Source organism: Myotis myotis, unplaced genomic scaffold, assembly GCF_014108235.1.
Source record: "Myotis myotis isolate mMyoMyo1 unplaced genomic scaffold, mMyoMyo1.p scaffold_m19_p_4, whole genome shotgun sequence".
Lineage (NCBI taxonomy): Eukaryota > Metazoa > Chordata > Mammalia > Chiroptera > Vespertilionidae > Myotis > Myotis myotis.
The window spans coordinates 27,177,827-27,202,022 of record NW_023416346.1 but is presented as its reverse complement, the minus strand read 5'-3'; the positions used below and the strand labels follow the sequence as shown (position 1 = coordinate 27,202,022).

General features: G+C 37.8%; 1 protein-coding gene across 1 annotated transcript in view; it reads left to right on the top strand.

Annotated features, from left to right (window-relative positions):
* Window positions 1-24,196, top strand: part of ADGRG4 (adhesion G protein-coupled receptor G4) — a 114,030-nt gene that overhangs the window by 33,411 nt on the left and 56,423 nt on the right. Inside the window, 7 exon segments of the mRNA XM_036305723.1 lie at window positions 713-838; window positions 2,584-2,648; window positions 4,492-4,531; window positions 6,325-6,404; window positions 8,128-8,291; window positions 10,652-10,784; window positions 13,287-13,405. Coding sequence (XP_036161616.1) covers window positions 713-838; window positions 2,584-2,648; window positions 4,492-4,531; window positions 6,325-6,404; window positions 8,128-8,291; window positions 10,652-10,784; window positions 13,287-13,405 — 727 coding nt within the window.

Genomic DNA, 24,196 nt, shown 5'->3' with positions numbered 1-24,196 from the left:
TAGGAGGGATTTACAGAGAGAAAAACCTGTAGCAGAAAGAAATACACAGGAAAAAATAAATATTTCCTCAGGCCAAATGATCTTGTGAAATTATGTTTAGCTTGGCTATTAAATGAACTTGGAACCTGTTGATCAATGAAAATTGAGGATTTGGGAGATTTGTAGCATGTCTATTAACTGTGTAGGGAACTGCCTAAATAATTAAAGCAAAAATGTGATGGTATGTCCTGTTTTTATTTTTTAAATTACTATGTTTTTCAATTACAATTTACAGTCAATATTGTTTTGTATTAGTTTTGGGTATATAGCATAGTGGTTAGACAGTCACATACTTCAAAAACTATTCCCCCGATATTTCCAGTACCCACATAATTATTCTAATGTTATTGACTATATTCCCTATGCTATACTTTACATCCCCATGGGTATTTTGTAACTACCACCCTATACTTCTCAATCCCTTAACTTTTTTCACCCAGTTCCCCATTCCTTCTTCCCTCTGGCAACCATCATCCTGTTCTCTGTATCTATGAGTCTGTTTCTGTTTTGTTTGTTCCTGTTTTACTTGTGAATATGAAGCCAAAAGTGCTTGTTCTTGACCTTGAAATTAAATTAAGCAAAGTTTAAGAATGAGATTTCACTGTTTAGTTTCTTTAAAATAAAGAACAATTTTCATCAAATTAACAGACGTTAAATTTCTTGAATTCAATACATAAAATTAATCTCCTTATTTTTAATTACAGTTTCCTTTTATAATGTTGGAATGAGCTTCTCTGTCTTTGATGAAGAGCCAGCGATCCCTATTACCAGTGTTGTAAATGAATTAGCAGAAAATTGGGTAAAATAATCTTTTGAATATTTATAGTACATATAAAATATGTGAATATATTTGTATATACATGTGTATGTATATATATGTGTGTGTATATATATGACAAAGATTGAGTATATTAAAACTAAGTTTTACTTTTTCTACACATAGTACATTTCACAGCTAATTGGTTTTGACTTTTTGCTGAAAATCTATCCACTCTATAATCAACACCATGAAGATATATGTGTTTTTTTCTTTCATAGTGCCAATGCTGGAAGCTTTTATGGGATGTTAATATTTTAATTTATTTAGAAGTGTACACTTTTTTTCCACTGACACAAATTCTGTGCCTTTTCAAATTTTCCTATTTGGGGAAAGTAGGAGAGTAGTGATAACAAAGTCTATGTTATTTAATTTAAATATTCTTGTTTTCTGCATTTGAATTTCTCTCTCTCTTACACAATAAATGTTTTACTTACATTGTTTCTGATCATAGGAGTACTACATACTCTCTGAAGAAATCCAGAATTTGAAATGTGAAATTCAGAAAGTATACATGCTCTCTAATATTGCTCTTTGTATTAAGTACTATTAATAGTTTGAGGTATATTTTTTCAGACTTTTTCTATAGATACAATAACATTGATGCATGTATATTCTTTTGTAAAAATAACTGAAATCATACTAATTATGCTAACTTCCTTTTTCACTTAACCATCTATCTTTGAGCATACTCATGATTATAAACATAGATCTACCTCATATACTTTAACAGATGCATAGAATTTCACTGGATAATTGTAAAGTAGTTTTTAATTCAGGCATCCATTGGTGGACATTCATGTGTTTCTATTTTTTCTCTATTTGGAAATAATGCTAACAATAATACCCTTGTAATAAATTTTGGGGAAGCACTTGAGTATTTCTATAGGATAAATTCCTAGAATTGGAATTGTTGAATCAATTGATGAATATTACACATTTTAATAGCTATTGCTAAATGACCTCCCAGATAGGTGATAAAAACCTGCATCCCCACCAACAGTAAATGGTCATGTCTGTTTACCCTCTCTCCCCATCAGGCATTTATTTTCAAGTGTACCATATATGACATGATTATAAGTGCTTGACATGATTGGCTATATTCATCTACTAGGGTTTCCATAACAATATGATACACTGGGTGGCTTGAACAACAGATATTTATTTTCTCACTGTTCTACAGACTGGAAATCCAAGATCAAAGTGCCAACAGGGTTGGTTTCTGGTATGGTCTCTCTCCTTGGCTTGTAGATGGTTATCTTCATTTTGTGCCTTCACAGGACTTTTCTTTGTGTGTGTGTGTGTGTGTGTGTGTGTGTGTAGAGAGAGAGAGAGAGAGAGAGGGAGAGGGAGAGAGAGAGAGAGAGAGAGAGAGAGAGAGAGAGAGAGAGAGAGAGAGAGATGTCTGGTGTCTCTTCCCCTTCTTATAGTGACATCAGTCCTATGGGATTAGGGCTCTACCCTTATGACCTCATTTAGCCTTAATTACCCCCTTAAAGGCTCAATCTCCAAATATAGTGACATTAGGAGGTTAGGGCTTCAACATATGAAATTTTGGGGATACAATTAAGCTCATAACAGTAGGTAAAAACCAAGTGGAGCAGATGGAAATGTTGAACCAGCTGAAATAGTGAATGGAGCTTAATGATCACATCATCTCAGGTAACTTTGCTCAGTTAAGACAGAGGAGTAGAAATACTAAAACTGATATGTTTTGTCTTTTACAGTTGAATTCTATATTTCAGGACAGTGAATTTGCTCTTGCTAATCTGGCTATTCAAATTAAAAGCAGGTATGTGAATGTCATCTGCTGTGTGTTGAAGGGTTGTTTGAGGGCACTCTGGATCTGTTATTATCCAGAGAAGATTTCCTTTGTTTTTGTCTGAGTTGCAGGGACTGCTGCATTTTGAGTTGAATCTTCCCTTCTGAGTGTAGGTTCTTTTTGGACTGAGAAAGAAATTTGTATTAATACTATAGAGTATAGCCCTAGCCGGTTTGGCTCAGTGGATAGAGTGTTGGCCTGAAGACTGAAGAGTCCCGGGTTTGATTCCAGTCAAGGGCATATGCCCGGGTTTTGGGATCAATCCCCAGTAGGAGGCGTGCAGGAGGCAGTCAATGATTCTCATCACTGATGTTTCTCTCTCTCTCTCTCTCTCTCTCTCTCTCTCTCTCTCTCTCTCTCTCTCTCCCTCTCCCCCCCTTCCTCTCTGAAATCAATAAAAATATATTTTAAAAAAATACTATAGGGTATAAATTCAGTGGCAAAATAAAATAGAATAAAATAAGTAGGGGAAACAGTGGAATTGGACTCAGTTACCTCTAATGCCCCCTTTAGCTTTAAAATATTATGATTCTATGACTTAGGGGGAAATGCCTTAAAAGATGAAAGATTCCGAATGACCAATGCATAAAGATTTATAAGGCCTTTTATTTTTGGACAATGTACTTCCAGGAATTAAAAATTCCAAAGGGAACTTGAAATATTTAGAGTGAGGAATGCTGACTAGTTCAAGACTTGCCTTGGCCACAAAGTTGGAAAGCTGATTGCAGTAATATTGGAAGGCACTGAGTAGTATCAAGATGATGACCAAAGTAATTGGTAATCTGATAAATACTTCCTCTGCTCTTGCATTGCACATATATTGGTCCTCTGTTAAAGGAACATTCAGAGAATCCTTTTGAAAAAAATAGGCATGGCTCTGGTATACCACTGTAAGCTGATTTTTATTTTTTATTTATTTTTATTTTTATTATTGATTAAATTATTACATAAGTGTCCTTATCCCCATGTTACCCCCTATCCCCCCCATGTAAGCTGATTTTTAAAACAATACACGTGCCTGCCTATCTCCTACACACTGGGATTTTAGTTTCTACTCCATGTTCAAATATAAATAGGCTCAAGAAGGTTTATATAAGGTAATAAAAGTAAATCCATGGTAGGTTATTAAAAGAAATTTGTGGAATATACAACATTCTTTTTAAAGAATTATGTCAATTATGTTTACTTATTACAAAAGTAATATGTGGCCATTGTAAAATCTTAGAGCTTAACAGAAATATGTAACTTGGATAGCAAAAATCTCCAGAAACACACCCATTCCAAGAACTATGGTTAACAATTTTCTTACATACTCCTTTAGATTTGTTGCCTTGCATTTACTAAGAGAATGGGATCCTACTCTACATACTGTTTTCCAACATTCTTTTCATGCTTTAGAATGCATCATGTACATCCTTTGAAGCCAATACATAGAGATTTAGCTTATTCATTTTTATGCCTGCATAGGATTATTTTGCATGAGTGTGCCATGGTGTATTTACCCAATTACTTAGTAATGGACATTTCAGTTATTTTCACTCTTGTACATATATTTGTATGGTTCCTTGCTGGTACTATTATGGAGTAGATTCTTGAAAGTGGGTTTGCTGAGTTAAAGGCTTACTACCATTTTGGTATACAAATAATGACCAAACTCTTTTGAAGTATCTTCTTGGAGCCTTAGAATTATTTTAATTCCAAGCTGGGAGATTCTACTGTTTTGCCTCAGAGTTGTCTTTCTCCTGAAACTGTGCTCTTATGTATTTGGTACTCTATTTCATTTTTTCTATAATTTTTGATGCTTTTGACACAGAGACACTTCTAAGGAAGAAAAAACCATGGACCAAACTTTTGTAAGTAATTTTTCAAAACAATGTACTTGTAACCTATTTTATACCTGATTAGATGTAAGTAAATAGCTCTTCTACCCAAGTATATATTACTAGAGGCCCAATAAACAAAATTTGTACAGGAGTAGGCCTTTCTTTCCTCAGCTGCAGGCACCAGCTTCCCTCTGGGACCCAAACTTCCCTCCAGCCACCAGCACTGACTTGGGCTTCCTTTGCAGAGGGGGCCCTGCACACCCACGACAGCCCACTGGTTGGTGACCTGGGCCTCCCTCTGCGTGGCGATGATGGGGCAATGGCTGGGCCCTCAACCAATTGCATTGCACCTGCCTTGGCTGGCTTGGCGCCAGTGGGTGTCATAGTGTGGTCCGGATGGTCATCTGGATGATCATCTGGATGGTCACTCCGCTGTTCGGCTGTTTGGTCAATTTGCATATTAAGCTTTTATTATATAGGATTAGGCAAGGCTCAATTGTAATTCTTTTTTTTAATATATTTTATTGATTTTTTACAGAGAGGAAGGGAGAGAGATAGAGAGTTAGAAACATCGATGAGAGAGAAACATCGATCAGCCGCCTCCTGCACATCTCCTACTGGGGATATGCCCGCAACCCAGGTACATGCCCTTGACCGGAATTGAACCTGGGACCTTTCAGTTCGCAGGCCGACGCTCTATCCACTGAGCCAAACCGGTTTCGGCACAATTGTAATTCTTGAGGGTCAAAATACATTACCTTCTTTGGAATTGCACAAGAACCCAGTAAGGAAACCATCCTCTGCTTTTTGAACTATGTATGTGGCAGTTCTTTCAAGGCTTATTTTGTGGGCTATGGGAGTATGGAATGACTTTGGGATTGTAAATGGTAAATGGAATTTCTTGATTGTGGACTTCTTGTAAAAAGTCTGGTTCTTCCAGGAGTGACACAGTTGTTTGCAAGGCTGGCATTCAGAAATACATTCATCCTCTATTTGTATAGATTTGAAGTCAGAGTGTAACAAAACTATCTCCCATCATCCTTGACCCAATTCTCAGTACTTATTCCAGTGCCTCAAAGCTTTACAATGTTAGATTCTGAAAGGATTAGTAAACACAGATTTTAAAGTATTTAAATGAGATAAATATTTTAACTATACAAAATGCAATCAGTGCATTCCAAGTTATCTGCCATCATTTAAAATACTTTCTATAAATAGCTGATTCAGAATTTTTAATTTAATACATGATAGTTAACATGACATGACTAAACTTCCTCTCAAAAAATAGGTGTAAAAGCCTATTGCTAATAATGAGTTCCCTGGGTTAGAATCCCTGCTCTTCCACTTCCTGATTGTGAGACCTTGGGCAACATAGTTAATCTCTCTATGCCTCACTTTCCTAATCTGTGCAATGAGGATAACAATATTATAATCCCTCACAAGGCTATTGGGAAGATGGAATGGGATAATTTATGTAAAGTGCTTAGCACATGACATAAAGCACAGTAAATGCTTGGTAGTGTTTACTATTGTTATCACTATGTTAGGTTTAGATTCTACTCCTAGTTCTTTGACTTCTCAGCTGTGTGATACTGGGCAAATAATTTAACTTCTCTAAGACTTAGCTTCCTTATGTAGAAAATGTGCTGACAATCTCTGGAATGCCCACCCTACAGAGTTAGTTTGAGGACTATAAATGCATTGATGTTTTTGAGGGTGATTTGAAGACGGCAATGAGTTACATAAATATAAAGTATAATTATGATTGCTGTGGTTTACAATAAGCCCTGTACTCAGTTGTGATGTTTGTTTAAAGATTTCAGCGAGTATGCACTTTTCTTTTGCTTTATTTGGAACAGAGAGAAGGGCAAGAGATGGCTACAATTTCCCATGCGTTATACAGGTAGGAGCTGAGTTTATTCATAGCTGGTACATTTAGTTATGATTTCTCTTCCATTTAATTCTGTATGTGCAGTCTGTTGGTCAGAGTTGTCAGAAGGAGATCAAAGTACCTGGTGGTTATTTTATAGAGGCTGTCATTGGGCTCTTGCCTTCATAAAATAAGTTGTTTCAGTTGGTCATGGCACAGCCTAGCAGCCTGCTTGCTGCTGCCTCTTTGTAGTGAAGAGAAAATGGAGTCCAAAGTGGTCATAATTTGGGGATGGAGGTATAAAGTATTTGTTGTCATGAAAAAATTCCACAAAATACTGAGCAGGAAAATTGAAAAAGCAAGATGGAAAACACCTTGGTCCTGTTCAAACTCATGGTCCAGCTTCTCCAGCTACTGTTGGGCTGCTTGATGCAACTCAAGAAGTACATATAGCTAAAGAAGACTCCTGGAAAAGTCATTGAAATATTCAAGATGCTAAGAATAGAGAGTCTATTGCAGCAAGAGGAGAAGTTTAAAAAAGAGTTCTCTTCAGGCTGGAAAGATGATAGTTGAGAAGAGAGAAACCCCAAGTGAAATGGGTAAGATGAACAGGGTCTTCACCAAATATGGATCAGTGAAGGGAGTGACATGTCTTATATTGGACATAAAACTTTTGAGTAAACACAGGCACATCTAAATTTCAACAGCTGGTAGGAAACATAGGAAATGTGTTCTTCAAAAAGACTATCTACAACTGGAAATGGAGAAAGGGTACAGGTAAGTTTGTGAATCTGAAATGTGTTCTGTAATGGAGCAGTAGAGGAATTTAGAATCTTTGAGGACCTCACTACAGAGGTTGAGATCAAGGACAGCCCTATTCTTTCATAATATGTCTTTTAGTAGAAAGAATATTTAGAAATGAAATACTAGGTCTTTGTGACCTTGCTTAAAGTTTAGTTTCCTCATCTGTAGAATGGGGATAATAATAGCACTACCACATAAGGTTGTTGTGAGGATAACATGAATCAAAACATGTGAAGCAAGAATTCCATAAATGTACCAGGCCAGTGTTGCTCAGTGGTTGAGCGTCAACCCTGAACCAAGAGGTCACTAGTCCCCTGTCAGGGCACATGCTCTGGTTGTGGGCTCTGTAGGGGGCATGTAGGAGGCAGCCAATCAATGTTTCTATTTTACTATCTCTCTCCCTTCCTCTCTCTTTAATATCAATAAAAACATTAAAAAAGAGAAATTTATAAATGTTAGTTACTATCATTATCATTATCATTATCATTAATATTATTCTATGATAGAAATAGGTTTTCTGTAGAACACATCTTTATAGACTAATTGAGCATGTGCTTATTTGCCTTATTGCAGTAATGATGGATAAGTTGGAGACCAGAAAGATAAAAGGTTTTCTCTAAAGTAATAAATCCTGAATACTTCATCTCTTCTATTAATTATCACAAACTTCTGGAAAAATAGTATGGCTAACCAATTTCAACATAATGCAAATGTTCCTGACTATTCTTTTGAAAATGCATTTTGAGTTTTTTGTTTTGGATACGAGAAAATTTATCAGACAATTTAAATATGCTGTCTTCCATAATTTCTTAAGATTTCCCACTTAATAGTGTAAAATATTTGATATTTATAAACTACCACTAAGTTATTTATACAGAATTCCATCACCACAGGCCAAGTTGCACACTGTTGACATAACTATAATATCTTTTTTGTTTGTTCTGCTTTTTAGCTGTGTCTGTCAGGTCATCATAAAGGCCAACTCTTCTTTAGCACCCACTGAATTGATTAGCAGGATTAAAAGTAAAATACATGGCAACCTCATGCATGGAAACTTCACACAAGATCAATTGACGTTATTAGTAAAGTCTGAACATGTTGCAGTGAAAAAACTAGGTAATTTGGGTGGGGGTATTCCATATGAAGTCACTGTCCTTCTTATAAAGTTCATAATGCATGCATAGTAAGACATCCTGAATTCAGAAGGGAGAGACGTGATATTCATGTTCCTTTCCACATCCTTTGTACCCACTTGCTCTGACAACCTATCTATCTATCTATCTATCTATCTATCTATCTATCTATCTATCTATCTATCTATCTATCTATCTATCATCTATCTACCTATCATCTATCTATCTAACATCTATCTATTCATCTATCATCTATCTATCTATCTATCTATCTATCTATCTATCTATCTAGCCAGGGGGGTTAACAGAGACTTTTGGTCAGCTCTGGATTTCAGCAGTAGCCAGTTCATCGATGACGTGGAATGATTGTCTCTCTTGCATAAATACCCAGAGACCTGGAGAGCTTCATTACACACAATAGCTGCCTAATAGATACTTGCTTTATTGATTGAGTTAGCCAGCCTATTCATCTTGGAAAGTGATCTGGGAACAGTCCAGAATTTCTCTCATGGTCATTTTCTTTTTAGATTAGCAAGGCTTTAATGGTAAAAGAGAAAGACTATCAGGCCACGCCATCCGATGGCAGCTTTCTTCGTTTTCCCTCATAGACTGGGGTAAAAATATTGAGCTAACCCAAATAACACACATAGGCATTAGAACACACAATCCTTGGCAACAAACTAACTGGGTGGTGGAGGGCATGCTTCTATTGAGAATGAGAGTGAGATGAAAGGCAGAGCAGTATTGAAGCCACATGCCATTGGCATGCAAATGATACTAATGAATGTGTCTGGAGAATGAGGGTAAGGCCTTTTATTCTCACTCAGAGAGGAGATGGGGATGGCTGGGCAAAGCTAGCTGGGCCCCTCTGTCAACACCTGAGGGAAAGATTTTTGGAATCAGGGTTATAAACCCAATGAGTGGTCAGTAAAAACTGGGAACTTATTACATAAACATAGTCCAAGTCATAGCTCCCTTAAGGTGACAACACTTGGCAGCAAAACTTTGCCATCAGCACCAACATCAGAACAGGCTCCCATCTGTATTGATGGATGCCGGGGTCCAACCCCAGCAGGTCCAGGGGTCCCCAAAGGTGTGGATGGAGTCTGCGAAGAAGGAATGACACAGAGACAGCGTTCAGTTGATCAGCAGCCTAGCCAGGATCTCCAGCCAGGATCTCCAGCCAAGTTCTGGTCTGGATCTCCAGAGAGGTTCTGCTTTGGATCTCCAGCCAGGTTCTGTGTCCATGTTCTCTTGCTAGGTTCTCCAGGTTCTCCAGCCAGGTTCTGTAGCCATGTTCCCTCGCTAGGTTCTTCAGCCAGGTTCTGTAGCCATGTTCCCTCGCTAGGTTCTTCAGCCAGGTTCTGTCCAGGTTCTCCAGCCAGGTTCAGTCACCAGGTTCTAGTCAGGTTCTCTTGCCAATTTCTGTAGTCAGGTTCAGTCCAGGATCTTTTGCCATGTTCTCTCAATCTAAGTTCTGTGTTCTAAGTTCTGTGTTCTAAGTTCTGAGTCTTGCTGTCTTGTTACATCTGTATTTATACCAGTTGATTCAATCCTATCAATCTCTATTACAAAGGTTAGGGCGTTTCTTATCTCCATTCCAGGGAGTAAAGATTATGTAGCTTAAGCATGATTGTTCATAGTTAAGTGATTAATTACCCGCCTGGCACTTAGTTAAGAGGTTTTATTCCCTCCCTAACTTCAGGGGAAAATCCCTACCTGGGGAAACAACCTTTCTCAGAGACCTTGGTTAAAACACATAGTGCCAAGAAGGTGAGCAAACATATTAAAAACAGTATGCCATATATGCCAGGTCCCTTGAAACAGCAAGCATGGACCGGCTCCCGGGAGATGATGATGGATATATTGAGTTTACTTGAACCAAATCTACTCTAGAGTCCATTAAGAAACAAGGAGCTGTCCAGAAATATAAGCCAGCCTATCATTGCACCTCACACTATTAACAGTGGGTACCTGAAAAGGAGGGCAATTGGCAGGTGGGGACTTTTGATTTTTACTCTACGCCTCTCTGTTTGGCTTAAACTTTTTTCAAGGCACATGTATCATTTTTAAAAACAAAAACTAAAAACCTGCTCTGTCGACTGGTAGTTTTAATGAAAAGGACTAAATGTGAGAGTGTATTGGGAGGCTTATATTTTAAGTAAAGAACCCATTTAATGCTATTTTCAGTGAATCCTGCTTTAAATGGCCTGCCTAAAAGAAAAGTTTCCTTTTTATTTGCTGATGTTTGTGCACAAGATAATAATGATGGGTCATAATGGATGTTCGTGATACTTTTAAGTGCCTTTTGCCCTTTAAAATGTGCATACATTTTCTCTGTAGAGCCAGGAAAGTGCAAAGCCGAAGAGACAACCTCTAAATACAAAGGGACATATAAGTGGCTCTTAACCAACCCTACTGATACAGCCCAAACTAGATGCATAAAAAATAAGGCTGGAAACGCTACTAGAATCTGGTATGTATTGGCCAAGTTCTAAATGCTAGTTCAAATACACAAAGATCTGCTAATTAGGGGCGTGTTTCTATGTCATTTGCCTGAGCTCCTTCTCTCCCCCTTTACTGCCAGCCTTTCTTTCTTTCTTTCTTTCTTTCTTTCTTTCTTTCTTTCTTTCTTTCTTTCTTTCTTTCTTTCTTTCTTCCTCTCTCTCTCTCTCTCTCTCTCTCTCTCTCTCTCTCTCTCTCTCTTTCTTTCTTTCTCCTTCCTTCCTTCCTTCCTTCCTTCCTTCCTTCCTTCCTTCCTTCCTTCCTTCCTTCCTTCCTTTCTTTCTTTCTTTCTTTCTTTCTTTCTTTCTTTCTTTCTTTCTTTCTTTCTTTCTTTCTTTCTTTCTTTCTTTCTTCTTTCTTTTTGGTCTATTTAAGAATATAATGCTACATAATAACATTCCAAAAAAAATTTCAAGAAGACAAAAGAGAACCTGCAAGCCAGATACATGCCCTTAACCGGAATTGAACCCAACACCCTTTGGTGCATGGGCTGATGCTCTAACCACTGAGAACACCGACCAGAGCAAAAATTCCATTATTGATATGAGGATTGATTATCACTACATAAAACTTAAATAAATGTCACTCATAATCCAATCACCTGAACACAGCTGTTTTTAGGTAAGTATATTTTTTTCATTTGGCTTTTGCTGCATTTTTTTAAGTTTTATGTAGTAATAATCAATCCTCATATCAATAATGGAATTTTTGCTCTGGTCGGTGTTCTCAGTGGTTAGAGCATCAGCCCATGCACCAAAGGGTGTTGGGTTCAATTCCGGTTAAGGGCATGTATTTGGGTTGCAGGTTCAATCACTGGCCCCAGTTGGGCCTGTGCAGGAAGCAACCAATCTCTTTCTCTCTCTCTCTCTGTCCACCCCTTTCCTCCATCCGTTCTAATCTCTCTAAAAAATCAATGGAAAAAATATTCTTGGGTGAGTATTAACAAAACAAAAAATAATAATGGAATTTATGCTTGCACTCGATGGCTTATCAATATTTGCCATGTTTTACAGTCATCTTTCATTTTTTTCAAAATATGTAGGTTGTGTGTGTGTGTGTGTCTGTGTGTGTCTGTGTGTGTTTGACAGCCATCCTCTTAATGACCATTTTGAAAAACTGCCTCAGAAACTAACTCGTTGATGGGCCATAATAATTTACTAAGTCACTCTTCTATTGTAGACTTTATAATTTTCCTTCTTAAAATCATCGGCCCCTCTTCTATTACTCTCTGCTGTTAATGGTTTTTGCATTAAGTGGACACAGCAAAGAAGCAGCCAGTTTTGACAGAAGCTTTAAAAGCTCTCCTTTGGAGGGCAACATCTTGAATTGTAGTCTATATCTTACTCCCTACATCTAATCAGTCAGCAAATCATGCAGCTTTTTAAAAAGTTCAAATTTAGAACTCACATCTAGCCTTTCCTTTACAACCACACAGCCACTACCCTGGTGCAGGACCTTAATATGTCTTGCCCACTATTAGAGCAGTTTCCTTATTTTCTAATTGTCCATTACCCAACAGCTATACTCCATACTGCTGTCAGTGTGATTTTTCCTAAAGTATGGTTGCCATCATGCCACCTTCTTACTCTGGTTTCACATTGCCTCAAGAATTAAGTCCAAACCCGCAGGCTCCCTTCTTTAATGCATTCCAGCCAAAAAGGGTAATTTGCCATTGTGAACTCAATAGGTGTTTCCTCCTGTCTTTTTTTTTTTTCTTTTGCTTATGCCATTTGCTCTGTTACTGCTGCTGGTGGTGGGGCTTTTTCCAACTCTGCCCTTTCAGCACCAGTTTAGCACAAAAGTTGCAAGTAAGTTTTCCTTGCTTGGTGGTTTGATACATTCAATTTTGTTTATATTGCTGTTCTTATCCCATCTTGCCTATTAAATGTAGTTACATTTACAGTCTCAAACCACCAAGTTACAAGCTCCTTGAGGGAGGAGACCCTGCCCTGTTTGTCTTCACTACCTGCTACCAGTCCTAGAACACAGTAAGTGCTCAATAAATGTGTTAGTTAACTTGAATTGAACTGGCTTGAATTGGATGAAGCATAGTGGAGGGTATACCATGAGGGTCAATGAGATACAGAGAATGCTACACTAGTTGCCTTGAGTAAATTAGTATGCTAAGCTAGAGACCACATTCTAACAGAAAAGGGGTTAAGAAGGGAAAATGAGGGTAAGGAGACCTGTCTAGAAGGGCAAAATCTCTGCCTTGACTCTTGGTTCACTGGACATTGCCATGCCCCATTGCAGGCTTTCTTGCCTGCTTATATTTCCTTTCTAAGAGCAAAATTTTCTTCACTTTACAAACACTGGGCTTCCTCCTTTGCTTTCTCATCCAGGAGGCTGAGAGTGGGCAAAGAGAGGAGGTATGCCAAAGATAAACCCTAATCCTTCACCATTTGCTTTAAGACTATTCTGGCCTCGTCTTCCAATGAGATAATTTCTTGTTCCTCCCTCCTCTCTTTTTCAGCTCAATCAGTATGGATACTGGCAAATCTCAGTGGGAAAAACCAAAGTTTAAACAATGCCAATTGCTGCGAGACCTTCCTGATAAGATTGTGGATCTTGCTAATATTACTATCAGTGATGGTAAGACTGTTCTGTATACAGAGAAGAAATAATGGAACCTCAGTTAGTCTACTTGACCTGAGGTCAGAAAGAGAACAGGGAAACCTCACATAGGAAAATCTACCTTACAAAAATCTAGTCTCATAAATTAGGTAGTCCATGTTGGTTCAGGTAAGAGTGGAGCACAACAAGCTAAGACTATCAGTGCTTTTTGTTTTATAATTTTTATTTTATTTTAAAAATTTGGCTAATTATTATTTTTAATTTTATTTTATTTAAAAAACGTTTGAATAGATAATACTTCACATAGTTTACTATTGAAAACACACACAAAAATACAGTGAAATATCTCCTTTCCAAAGCCGTTCAGTTAATATCCACAGAGATATCTTATGAAGCTATAAGGAAATTTATATATCTGTATGTATATGTACACATACATGATACGTACATGTATATTATCCCTCCCTTTTGTACAAAAAGTGGAGCATGCATACATGCTGCTCTGAACCTTGCTTTTTTCTCTTAACAATATATTGAAAAAATTATCATATTAGTATATGAAGAGCTTTCTCACTCTTTTTTCCACGGCATTGTAGTATACTGCATATATTAACATGTTTCCAATTGGATGGGCATTTAAGTTGTTAATAACATTTTGTTTTTTTAAAGCTGCTGTAATGGATATCATTTATATGTCATTTTGTATAAATTGGGTATTATTGAAGCATAAATTCCTAAAAGTAGAATTGCTGGGTCAATCATACTTTTGATGGTGTCAAAATGCTCTCTGTAATAGTTGCATCAATTTATACTCCCACTTGCAAGGCATGAAAGTGCCTGTTTCAGAATCCTTTCATCAACACAGCATGGTATCAGACTTTTGTGTCTTTGGTGATTTGATAAGCAGAAATTGATATACTGATGTACTTTAAAAATTTTTATGGAGACACTCAAATATAATGAAATTCACCTATTTAATGTGTACAATTCTGTGGTTTTTAGTATATTCTCTAGATTGTGCAATCATGGCCACTAATTCCAAAACATTTGAATCACTCCAAAAAGAAACTTCCATACACATTAGCAGTCACTCTTTATTTCCCTTTCCTTTCAACCCCTGGAAACTTCTAATCAACTTTGTTTCATGCTTAATTTTATTTCATTTTTTGTAGTAACAACACATAACATGAGATCTACCCTTTTGTTACATTTTAAGTGTATAATACATGACTATTGGCTATAATAGGTACAATGTTGTATAACAGATCTTTAGAACTTATTCATCTTGTTTAACTGAAATTTTATGCCTGTTGATTAGGAACTCCCCATTTCTTCTTCCCTCAACCCCTGACAACCACCCTTCTACCCTGTGCTTCTGTGAGTGCAACTATTTTTTAGATTTCACATAAAGTGAGATTATGCAGTGTCTGTCTTTCTGTGTCTGGCTTATTACACTTAGCATAATAGTCTCAAGATCCATTTATGTTGTTGCAAATGGCAAGATTTTCTGTTTTGCGGCTGAATAATGTTCCATTATATATACATCACATTTTTCTCTTTCTTTCTTTTTATTTTTAAAAATATGCTTTTATTGGTTTTTTTTAGAGAGAGAGAAACACCGATGTGAGACTTAAAAATTGGTTGCCTCCCATTCACACCCCAACTAGGAACTGAACTCACAACCTGGGCATGTTGCCTCCCCAGGAATTGAACTGGTGACCTTTGAGTGTATTGGAGGATGCTCAACCAACTGAGCCACATTGGGCAGGGCTACCCATTTATTTCTTGATGTACACTTAGGTTGTTTTCATATCGTGACTATTGTGAATATTTATATACTTATTTTAATTCTTACCCGAGGATATGTTTTTATTGATTTTAGAGAGAAAGAAAAGGAGAAGGAGAGAGAGAGAGAAACATCAATGTGAGAGAGAAACATTGATTAGTTGCCTCCTGTATGTTCCTTGACTGGGGATCAAACCCACAACCTGGGTATGTGCACTGACCAGGAATTGAACCTGAGACTCCAACCAACTAGGCCACACTTGTCAGGCACAGATATCTCTTTAATATAGTGATTTGATGTCATTTCCTTTAGCTATATAACCACAAGTGGGATTGCTGGATCATATGGTAGTCTATTTTTCATTTTTTAGGAAATTCCATACTGTTTTTCATAATGGCTGTACCAATTTACATTCCCACCAACAGTGTATAAGGGTTCCCTTTCTTCCACACCCTGGCTAACACTTATCCCTTGATAGAAACAATAGCCATTCTGGAAGTTATGAAGTGATATCTCATTGTGGTTTTGATTTGCATCTCCTTGATGATTACTGATGTTGAGCACCTTTTCATATATCTGTTGGCCTTTTATATGTCTTCTGAGAAATGTCTGTCCAAGTCCTTAGCCCATTTTGATCAGTTATTTGTTTTTGCGATTGAGTTTTAGTTTTTGTATAGTTTGGAGATTAACTTGTTATCAGATATATATGTATGGTTTGCAAATATTGTATCCCATTGTGTATGTTGACTTTCCACTCTGTTGATTGTTTCTTTTGCTGTTGGAAGCTTCTTTTTATGTTATCCCAGTTGTTTATTTTTGTTGTTCCTGCTGTGCTTTTCATCATATATAATAAATATCAATGTCATGAGCTTTTGACTTATGTTTTCTTCAAGAAGGTTTAGAGTTTCAGATCTTACATTTGAGTCTTAAATCCATTTTGAATTGATTTTTGTGTATGGTGTAATATAAGAGTCAATATCATTGTTTTGCCTGTGGATATCCAGTTTTCTCAACACCATTTGTTGAAGAGACTATCCTTTCCCCATAGTGTATTTTTGGCACCCATGTGGAAGATCAATTGATTGTATATGGGTGGATTTATTTCTAAGCTCTCTATTCTGTTTCTTTCTTTTCTTTTCTTTTCTTTTTTCTTTTCTTTTCTTTTCTTTTCTTTTCTTTCTTTCTTTCTTTCTTTTTTTTTTTACTGTAGTCTTATTTTTACTTTTAACTTCTTTATTGATTAAGGTAATACATATGTGCCCTTATCCCCCCATCACCCCCCACTCATGCCCTCACCCCCCTGTTGTCTGTGTCCATTGGTTAGGCTAATATGCATGCATACAAGTCCTTTGGTTGATGTCTCCCTCTTACCCCCACACTCCCCTACTCTGAGGTTTGACATTCTGATCGATGATTCTCTGTCTCTGGATCTGTTTTTGTTCATCAGTTTATGTTGTTCATTATATTCCATAAATGAGTGAGATCATGTGATATTTATCTTTCTTATTTCACTTAGCATAATGCTCTCCAGTTCCATCCATGCTGTTGCAAATGGTAAGAACTCCTTTTTTACCACAGCATAGTATTCCATTGTGTAGAAGTACCACTGTTTTTTATTTTATTTTTTATTTATTATTTTTTTAATTGGTTAAAGTTTTACAAAGAATATTACATATGTTTCCTTTTCCCCCGCCTTGACATTCTCCCCGCCTCCCCTATCCCCCAGTGTCTTGTGTCCATTGGTTATGCTTATATGCATGCATACAAGTCCTTCGGTTGATCTCTTACCCCCCCGTCCCCAGCCTCCCAACCCTCCTCGGCCTTCCCCCTGTAGTTTGACATCCACTCAACTGCTGATGGGTACTTAGGCTGTTTCCAAATCTTAGCTATGGTGAATTGTGCTGCTATGAACATAGGGGTGCATATATCCTTTCTGATTGGTGTTTCTAGTTTCTTGGGATATATTCCTAGAAGTGGGATCACTGGGTCAAATGGGAGTTTCATTTTTAGTTTTTTGAGGAAACTCCATACTGTTCTCCACAGTGGCTGCACCAGTCTGCATTCCCACCAGCAGTGCACAAGGGTTCCTTTTTCTCCGCATCCTCCCTAGCACTTGTCATTTGTTGATTTGTTGATGATAGACATTCTGACAGGTGTGAGATGGAACCGTATGGTCGTTTTGATTTGCATCTCTTGGATGATTAGTGACTTTGAGCATATTTTCATATGTCTCTTGGCGTTCCTTCAGTCTTCTTTCAAAAAGTATCTATTCAGGTCTGTTGCCCATTTTTTGATTGGGTTGTTTATCTTCTTTTGTTAAGTTGTATGAGTTCCCTGTAAATGTTGGCGGTTAAACCCTTATCAGGGATAACATTGGCAAATATGTTCTCCCATGCAGTGGGCTTTCTTATTGTTTTGTTGATGGTTTCTTTTGCTGTGCAAAAGCTTTTTATTTTGATATAGTCCCATTTGCTTATTTTCTTTTTAGTTTCCATTGCCCTAGGAGCAGTATTAGTGAAGAAATTGCTTCAGCATATGTCTGAGATTTTGCTGCCTGTGGATTCCTCTAATATTTTTATGGTTCCCCATCCTATATATTCTGTTTCATTGTTCTATATGGCTGTGTTTATACCAGTGTCAGACTATTTTGACTATTGTAGCTTTGTAATATATTTTGATACCAAGGAGTGTGATGACTTTGTTCCATTTTCTCAAGATTGATTTGGCTATTCAGGGTATTTTGTGGCTATATATGAATTTTAGAATTGCATTTTCTATTTCTGTAAATTTGGCTAGACCAGTGGTTAGCAAACTCATTAGTCAACAGAGCCAAATATCAACAGTACAAAGATTGAAATTTCTTTTGAGAGCCAAGTTTTTTAAACTTAAACTATATAGGTAGGTACATTGTTATTAACTTAATTAGGGTACTCCTAAGCTGGCCTTTGCTAAAAACATCCTCGATCTGATTGAGGTACATTTGTTGAGGTCGACCCCTTCCAACCCTCCCATCCACACTCGTATACTTGTTTTGTCTATCTCCTTTTGTCCATCCTCTCTATATGTCCAAACCATCTCAACATACCTTTCTCAATCCTCTACACTACATCTTCTTTCACTCCACAACGTTCCCTGTACGTGTGCGCCCGCACGTGGTATTTTGTAGAAGAGCCACACTCAAGGGGCCAAAAAGCCGCATGTGGCTCGCGAGCTGCGGTTTGCCGACCACTGTGCTAGACTAGTTTAGTGAAATCTAATTCCCCTGAAGTGTACATCCTCTGATGCTACTCCTTAGAAGATGCAGCCTTCAACATGTACACATTTTCTCTGACCACCAGGGATGACTGTGGTTCTACTTGAGTTTTCTCTGAGTGTTTCTTTGTCTTTCTCCTCCTTAAGCTTCTGGCTGGTCTGTCTCTATTGATATCACATCCATCTGTTAGTGTCCTAATTGCTAGTTGATTGCTCTGTTTTTTTAAAATGTATCTTTATTATTGAAAGTATTACAAATGTTCCCCGTTTTTCCCCCAACCTGCACCCACCTTCCACTCCCAAGCTTTCACCACGCTATTGTCTGTGTCCATGGGTTATGCATATATGCATATAAGTTCTTTGGTTAATCTCTTCCACCACACCCCATACACCTTCCCTCTGAGATTCATCAGTCTGTTCCATGCTCTGTTGTTTTTGATAAAATCCTGGGCATAAATTGCTCCATGGTCTGATCCAACTAAAGTTTGTCCCCTTGGCAGAGGTGAAGTGTTGCCAGTCTTTGAGACTTCCTTCTACCTACCTATGAGCAAAATATGTATCCTATAGGGCAAGAGCTTAGGGGTGTGTGTATGTGTGGGTGGATGGGTAAGTGGAGATGGTGTATATGCCCTTCATCAGATGCTTCAGCAGGCTCTTCCCTACGCAGCAGGAGCTGTGTGTGTATTTGGGAATAAGGGTTACTTATTGCTGGCACCCAGTTGCTGCCACTATCCAGTATAGATCACCTAGTCCTGATCAGAAAGATGGGAACTGCCAATGTTCACGGGCTGTCAAACCCATTTAGAATAGCTCTTATACCCCAGGGACCTGGGAGAGATGGTGACTGTTACTTGGCTGCCTAGCCCAATGGAACAATACATCCACAAAGCAGAGCTGTAGGAGATGGTGTAGTTCTAGCTCAAATGCCATGGCCTCCCACTGTACTTATCAAGATTCTGCAGATTTTGTTGAATGTATGCATCTCAATTTGTTGTAATATCTCCCATCATTCTCAAGAGACTTTGAATGATTGTCTTTGATCATTTTGACCAGTGTAATAGATATCTCTCTTGGTGATCTTTTCCACAGGCCTCTCCTTACACCACCATTCTTAAAGTCCTGCCTACCCTTATCCATGTTCTTTTAAGTATGCATAAAGATTTTCCTCATATAATTTCAGTCTATACACACCTTGCCAGGCATAACTCTACTGTATAAAGTGGGCTCTTACTACATTGAAACGTTGGAAATTGGGGCACAGGCATTCCAAGTATTGCAGAATAGCCAGGGAATTGCCTTGAGGCAGTGAAATTGTCAGGCTGGTCTACCTTGAAGAAGTTGTAAATTTGGAATCCTTGCCAAGGAATATCTAAAAGAATCAGAAAAACAAGCACAGATATGATGGTTTTTAGATCTGAAATCATGGAGGGGAATAGAGAGTGTTGCAACTTGGAGTAGGCAGCAAGAGAGAGAGAGTTGTCTGTGCTTCACACTGACCTTCTTCCTAAGTGACACATTTTTCTTAGACACACACTAATAGAATTTTCTCTATGGATGAAAAAGTCAGCAACCACCACAACAAAAGCATTGCATTGGATTGGGATTTTTAGAAAATTAACTGTCAGAAGTTGTTTTTTTTGTTTTTTTGTTTTAATCTTCAGAGGAAGAAGACATTTGGATGGTGACTATACTAATAATGTATACCTATAACTGAAAGATAACCCATTAATTTTATTAGCTTTAGAGGAATCTTTCTTTTCTCATTGTAATTTAGGAGCTTAATGAAAAATAGGTACAATATAAAGGAAAGAAAAATATATATTCAAGTCAAAACAATTTTTGTTTAGTTTCCAATCTTGCTGACATGCATTAGATATCTTGGTTGGAGAAAATGCATGAGTTTCCCACTTAAATATTCATTTCTCATAACTCCTTAATAACACATAGCTAGAAAAAGTACCCTTATGTCAAAGGTCTGTGGGTTCTTTGTTATGCTCAGTTTTTGTTAACTCCATAATATTGAAGATACACCACACTCTAATGAAGTTGGCTGGAAATTCTCATAAAACTGTTTCCTGTCTGTGTCCATCCCACTGTCAGTGCAGGATAGTGTGTGATTGAGATAGAACAATGTATTTCCCAGCTATGTCAGGCAGAACTGCAAAGCACCGCTGTTTCAACCTCCAACATCATGGAGAAAAGGGACAAAAGCACAGATGCTGTAGTAGAAAGTGATATTGAAGAACACTAGCATTGGAATTAAACAGGCCTGGTTAGAACTCCTATGTCTTAATTTATTAATCTGTAGAAAGGGAATGATAATAAAGTACCCACCCACCATATAGGGTTATTGTGGTAATTAAATAAGAAAATGTATTTATAATGCCTTGTTGTGGTATGTTGTCTCTAAAATGCCCACTGTGGATTCATTCTGTTCTTGTCACTTGGGAGTTAAATCAGGGCTGGCTTGTGACTGGTTAGCCTAGTAGAATTTGGCAGTAGTGACACTGTGCCAATAATGAGACTAACTTTCAAGAGGACTGGAATTTTTCTGCTTCCTTTCTTTTGGTATGCTATCATTTGTGATTCTTCCTCTCATAACCATGCCATAAGAAGCCCAAACAGTGGTGTACTAGAAAATGTTTAACAAACGGCTTTTCCAAAAAAGGTAATGATTCATAGCATTTGCTGATTTCCTGGGTATAATACTCCACCCATGGCTAAATACAGACCACATCATGTAGTTACTGAACATGAAGTTGGTAAGAGATGCACAGATACAGTAGGTATTTTAAAAAATCACAAGAACATATATTATTTATACTAATAAAAGGGTAATATGCTAATTAGACTAGACATCTTTCAGATGTCCTTCCGGACAAAGCCACAGTGGCAGGGACCTAGGCAGAGGGGGTTAGGGGTGATTAGGCTGGCAGGGGAGCAGTTAGGGGGCGATCAGGCTGGCAGGCAGAGGCGGTTAGGGGTGATCAGGCTGGCAGGGGAGCAGTTAGGGGCATCAGGCCAGCAGGCAGAGGTGGTTAGGGGCAATCAGGCAAGCAAGCAGGCGAGTGGTTAGGAGCTAGTGGTCCTGGATTGCTAGAGGGATGTCTGACTGCCGGTTTATGCCAGATCCTGGCAGGATCGGGCCTAAACTGGCAGTTGGACATCCCCTGAAGGGTCCTGGATTGGAGAGGGTGCAGGCTGGGCTGTGGGACATCCCCCCCTGTACGAATTTTGTGCACCAGGCCTCTAGTTTAAATATATAACAAAATAATTAGTAGGTGATGTTTTGAGTATCACCATTGTTGTAATATACTTTATTTAACTGTAAGTTTATATAATTTAATTTTTAATAGTGGCTGTATTTGACAATCAAATAGTTCACAAAATTGCTGAAAATTTAACAATTGGTCCTCACAAGTTGATAAAAGCTGGCTCCGGTACACCACAAGCCAAATCCTGCATACCACTGAGCCTAAGCCACTGGCAGAGGCCATATGTCAGGAATAGTCTCAACTGAACTCAAATAACAATAGCCTCAACTGACCAGTCCTTGGTAGCATCAACTGCCAGCCATGTGAATGGGCCATTTTGGAATTCCAGCCTAGTCTAGCCTTCAAATAACTCTAGTCCCATCTGCCATCTGACTGCAACTGCATGAGAGAAACCAAGCAAAAACTGCTCAACTGAGTCCCTTCAAAACACAGAAAAATGATGGATAATAATAAATTGTTTTAAGTCAGTAAGTTTTGGGGTATAATATACAGCAGTCAGAGTTAAAATCCTGGCTCATAGGAATTGCTCAATAAATAACAGATAATATTATTGTTTTGATTGTTGCAATTACTGTCAGATTAATTATAACAATTTTAAGCAATGGGAATATATTTATTCTAAAACAATGAATGGATGGTTCCTTTTCTTGCTTTTGCTTGGGGACTTAGACTTTTTACACGAGTGTAATTTGTCCTGAAATTTTACTTAAAAAACATATAACTCTAGATTAAAAGCCTAGAATTACTTTCTACAATATAGTTGGTCTCCTAGTGGCCTGTTGTTTACTTTCATTCTGCCACAACAGGGAGTGCATGAAGTGAAGTCACACCACTGCAGTCCAAAAAATGATCACCACAGGTAGGCAGCTCTGGCTAGCCCATTTACAACAAAGCCTGAACAATTTAATTACAGCAGTGGAAAGATCTGTGAGTGAACACTCTGTATTTTTCTTCCATCTCTAGTCTTATTGTTTTCTCATATTCTTTAACAGATCAGAAGATAGATATAACAAGGACAAAATATTAATTTAGAAGAAATTAGTACAACCTTACTCAATCTCCCCTCTTCCTTTCATCTCCTCAGAGAGAACTTTCTGCCTACTCAGTTCCTATGTAAGACATTGTTGCACAGAGTAAAGTGATGGTTAAGAGCAGAAGAGAGATTGAAATTGAGAAGATCTCAGTTAAGATTCCTTAATTTACATTAATAGTGAAAAAAGTTGATTCAGAGCTTTATTATTTTGTTTTCCCAAACAGAGTTGGTTATTTGTAATGTAACCTGGGTTAAGAGTGTTATGAGCATATCTCTCTGAAATTTTTCTCAATAGATCATACTTTTCATTATATTTTGATTACTGGACTTGAATGTGAATGATTTAAGCTAGGAGGGTACCACAAGGGAGCGCAACTTTATATGTGTTATGTTGAACTAAAATCTAATTAGTGTTGTATTTTGTTTAACAAAGCTCTTAACTTTGAAATTAGGCAATGATTCAAACAAAAGCTATTTTATTTTTTCCTGAATATTTAAACTTTATTTTTGAGAACAAGATATTCTCACCTATAACCAAAACACCATTAACACAACCAACCTGTGTAACATTGTTATAATAATGTCATCTAACATAAAGACCCATCCACATTTTCCCTTGTCGTTACCAAAATGTCCTTTTTTGCTTTTAAAAAATCCAGGATCCAGTCAAGGATCATTTGTTGTATTTGGTTGCCACACATCTTTAGTCTCTTTAAATATAGAAAAGCATTCCTGTTTTTCCTTTTTCATGAAATTGACATGTTTGAAGAGTCCAGGCCTGTTGTTTTTGGTGGAATATGCTATAATCTTGATCTGATTGCTTCCAGCAATCTTTGGCAAGAAAACTACAGTGATACTTATTTCCTATTGCATTGCTTCAGGCACTGCCTGTTAGTTTCTCTGCTATAAGGGTGCCCTCCCATCCCTGACCCACATGGCAGGTGTAGGTTGCTCAGGGTCAAAGAGAAGGAGTTGGGGGCAGAAGTCAGATGGGTCTGCATGGATCCAGACCCTTGTTCTTTACCATATTGCCCTCTCTTCTAGAAAGGATTATTTAGCCTATGAAGTTCCACAAGTTACATACCTATTCTATTACTACTAGAGGCTCGGTGCATGAATCTGTGCACGGGTGGGGTCCCTCAGCCTGGCTGGTGACAGAGGCAATAGGGGCCCTCTTGCCCAATCCCAATAGGGGCCGATCAGGCAGGCCAGCCCAGGGGAGGGACCATGGGAGGTTAATCGGCTGCAGGAGGTTGGCTGTGGAAGCACACTGACCACCAGTGGGCAGCTACTGTGTTGAGTGTCTGCCCCCTGATGGTCAGTGCACATCACAGTGACTGGTCGTCGGGTCATAACAGTTGCTTAGGCTCTTATATATAGATATATTTAATGATGCTTTCAGTTTTTTAAAAAAATTCTTTATTATTTAAAGTATTACATATGTCTCCTTTTCCCACCATTGA